The 3,906-nt window shown below is 38.7% G+C and overlaps 1 protein-coding gene across 2 annotated transcripts; it reads left to right on the top strand.

The window, feature by feature from the left end:
• Positions 1–393: 393 nt before the first annotated feature.
• LOC111896102 (protein TRANSPORT INHIBITOR RESPONSE 1) lies at positions 394–3,684 on the top strand. Of its 2 annotated transcripts, none has more exons than XM_023892126.3 (3): positions 394–505; positions 578–1,090; positions 1,730–3,256. In XM_023892126.3, exons 2-3 carry the CDS (start codon positions 636–638, stop codon positions 3,024–3,026), a joined length of 1,752 nt encoding a protein of 583 aa, XP_023747894.1. In that variant the 5' UTR covers positions 394–505; positions 578–635; the 3' UTR covers positions 3,027–3,256. The 2 variants fall into 2 exon arrangements, 1 of the variants encoding a protein (XP_023747894.1); XR_002851804.3 differs by adding an exon at positions 3,459–3,684 and having other exon boundaries at positions 411–1,090; positions 1,730–3,080.
• The last annotated feature ends 222 nt before the right edge of the window (positions 3,685–3,906 follow it).

Raw genomic sequence — 3,906 nt, 5'->3', positions numbered from 1 at the left:
TAATCAAATATGAGATTGTTTCCGAAAAAAATAAAAATAAAAATCAATCTGAAAATTTTCGATAAACCTTATAAAGTATCTTTAGAAAAAGAAAAACATAAAGGTTTTTCGGAAATAGAGAAAAGATCTAAACAAGCTCTATACTTATACTGTTCATACACATTCCTTATTTCCTTCGCTTAAATATCAATTATCCATTTATTTAAGAACCCATCTTTAAAAAACGGAAAAACCCATTTAGGATAGAAGTATCTGGAATCCGGACCCGTTTGAAAAAACGATCTTACGGTGCGAAAAACATCCTTCACACAGGTCACCACACGGACCGTTGATATTTCTTTGATGCACACCACCACCATAACAGGCTTATATATAAACCCCAGTTACATTTTCATTTATCATTTAACTTCCATCGTCACACGCTATCGATAACATCATTCCACAATCTTTGTCTCTATCATCTGCGATTGGAACAGCTTCGGTTTGAGCTCGTTACTACTTACTGGTGTGTTCTTTCCTTAGATCTGAAGCTGATAAACATACCACTGATTGGCGAGTTTTCTTCTCTGTTCTGTAGATTCACCTATCGGACCGAAATTCTACGATATCTAGGTTTCCGGTCACGACGGTGCAAAATGGGATTCTCGTTTCCGGAGGATCTGTTGGAACATGTTTTCTCGTTCATAACCTCTGATAAGGACAGGAATGCCGTTTCATTGGTGTGCAAGTCGTGGTACGAGATCGAGCGGTGGTGCCGGAGGAGGGTTTTCATTGGGAACTGTTACGCTGTGAGCCCGGGGATTGTGATTAGGAGGTTTCCGGACTTGAAATCGGTGGAGTTGAAAGGGAAACCGCATTTTGCGGATTTTAATTTGGTTCCGGATGGTTGGGGAGGATATGTTTACCCATGGATCGTTGAGTTTTCAAGAGCGTACCCTTGGTTAGAGGAGATAAAGCTTAAGCGGATGGTAGTCACTGATGAGAGCTTGGAGTTGATTTCCAAGTCTTTTAAGAGCTTTAAGGTTTTAGTTCTGTCTTCATGCGAGGGTTTCAGTACCGATGGACTCGCTGCCATTGCCGCTAATTGCAGGTCGAGCTTCTTTCCCTTTACTGATATAGTAGCGAAAGAATGCTTGAAAACCAAATTTCGTATATTAGTAGTTGAGCTCTTACTTAGTTAATTTGCGAAGAAAGTTTGATTCTCGAGGATGACAACCATTCATAAAAGATGATAATAATTATAATTGCTGCTTGTTTCAATTTGCATATTACTTTTTGTTGTTCCCCTCATGGATGGTTCTTTAGATATGAGTTCGGAAATTATCTACATGCATCTCTAATTTTAATTTGATTGCTTCAGTTCCATCTTAAAATTCCTTTCATATGATGTGATTAATGTATTTATTTGTGAAATTTCGTATAGAGAGTCTTTGACCCCGGCATCTGTATAGCATATAGTTCCTGCTAAGCTCAATTTTTTTCCTAGTGGATTCTGTTGAAACATCTTTTGATTCTAATTCTACACATCTGTTTTATGGGGAGTTCTTTTGAAAGTTTGTATGTTTTGTGGGAATTATAACTTGGGTAATGCAACAGTACCAAACTGTTCATTTTGCCTAATCTTAACTAGCTGACAGCTGAGTTTATTGTCGGGTATGAAAACTGTAATTTGTTTGTTTGTGTGTGTATGACGTATGAACTCATTTGAATCCTCCTCCTCTGTATGCAGAAATTTAAAAGTACTAGATTTGCGCGAGAGTGAAGTGGAGGAGCTAAGTGGACATTGGTTAAGTCACTTCCCTGATAGTTTCACCACATTGGAATCTCTTAACATAGCTTGCTTGGGTTCTGAGGTAAGTTTCTCAGCCCTTGAGCACCTGGTTGCCCGCTCACCCAACTTAAAGACTCTTCGACTCAACCGTGCTGTACCCCTTGACAAGCTCTCCACACTTCTACACAGAGCCCCACAGCTGGTTGAGTTTGGCACAGGTGCCTATTCTGCAGAAACTCGACCCAGTGTGTATTCAAGTTTAGCAGAAGCTTTCTCACATTGCAAAGAGCTTAAAGACCTTTCTGGGTTTTGGGATGCTGTTCCTTCATATCTCCCAGCCATTTATCCCGTTTGTTCTAGGCTCACTTCATTGAACTTGAGCTATTCCCCTATTCAAAGCCCTGATATCACCAAAATCATAACTCAGTGCCCTAATCTCCAGCGTCTATTGGTACTGGATTACATTGAGGATGCTGGGCTTAATGCCCTTGCTATGTCATGTAAGAACCTACAAGAGCTAAGGGTGTTCCCTTCTGAACCTTATGTAATGAATTCAAATGTCTCCTTAACAGAACAAGGCCTTGTTTCTGTTTGTGAAGGGTGCCCTAAGCTTCAGTCAGTTCTCTACTTCTGTAGACAAATGTCAAATTCTGCATTGTTCAGCATTGCTAGGGCACGTCCTAACTTAACATGCTTTCGTCTATGCATTATCGAACCCCAAGCCCCTGATTACCTCACATTTGAACCACTGGATTCCGGTTTCGGAGCCATAGTAGAACACTGTAAGGACCTCACACGTCTTTCATTATCCGGTTTCCTTACAGATCGTGTGTTCGAGTACATTGGGGCACATGGTAAGAAGTTAAAGATGCTTTCTTTAGCTTTTGCTGGCGATAGTGATTTAGGGTTGCATCATGTTTTATCGGGGTGTGAGAGGTTAAGTAAGTTGGAGATTAGGGATTGCCCTTTTGGGGATAAGGCTTTGTTGGGTAATGCTGCTAAGCTGGAGACAATGCGATCCCTTTGGATGTCTTCATGTTCAGTTAGTTTTGGAGCGTGTAAATTGCTTGGTGAAAAGATGGGTAGGGTTAATGTTGAGGTTATGGATGAGAGTGATTACTTGGAGTTGGATTCAAAGTCGGATGGTTGTTTAGTTGAAAAGCTTTATGTATATCGAACAGTCTCGGGTCCAAGGGATGACATGCCTCCCTTTATATACACAATGGGTCAAGACTCTGCATACAGGTTGAATTAATTAGGGATATGATGTCCATGTCCATGACCATGGGTATAGAAGATTGATTACAAGGTACTCCGTCATTTGAGTCGCCTTATTTATTTATGTTGTTAATTTAGTAGAAAGTTACATTTTTCTTAGAGTTTAGTTTGCATAATGTCTTCTGAGGGGATTGTAATATGTCATTTCTTGACAGGAAATGTGATGGAACTCCGTAATAAATTAAATATTGAATAGTTTATGTGTTATTTTTATTTATTTCAATTTCAATATATATAAGGTATTTTGGTCTTCAAACATGTAAATGTAAATTATAAGGAATCTGGCGGGATGGAATTATGTCCATTTGGTAACAAAACACTTCCATAGACCAAGGAAACCAAAATGCTTGTAATTATATTCAACCAAATTGCGTGATAGTAAGCCGAGCAAATCTGTTGTTGATTGCAGGTATTATGATGCCATGGAGTCTAGTGAAGCAGAATGACAGCTGGCTTGATTCTTTTGGACCGATTATTTATTTTTTTTACCGTTTGGATTCTCTTGGATCAAATTTCTTTAGTCAAACGTATCCTGATAATTAAACCTTAGCAACCGTTACTGATTATGTACACATATATCTTAAAATCTGTGACACTGTGATATATATATTTTTTGCTCAAAATCCTGCCTCACCCATTTATTTATTTATTAATTAATTAATTTGGATTCCATTCCAAGAGCAAGAGCCAAAAGAATGAATGGTTGCATGTCTTTTATTGTTATGTAAGTGTCAGGCGTGATGTGAAAAACAGGTACAAGAAGTAAAAAATAATAATGGTTTGGGTGTTTTTATATTATAGTGAGAAGTGAGTAGTGACGCCTGGCTGCCTGGCTGCAAATGGAATAGAAATATAGT

This window comes from Lactuca sativa, chromosome 8 (genome assembly GCF_002870075.4).
Source record: "Lactuca sativa cultivar Salinas chromosome 8, Lsat_Salinas_v11, whole genome shotgun sequence".
Classification (NCBI taxonomy): domain Eukaryota; kingdom Viridiplantae; phylum Streptophyta; class Magnoliopsida; order Asterales; family Asteraceae; genus Lactuca; species Lactuca sativa.
The sequence above is the reverse complement of the archived record's forward strand: the minus strand, read 5'-3'. Positions and strand labels throughout refer to the sequence as shown.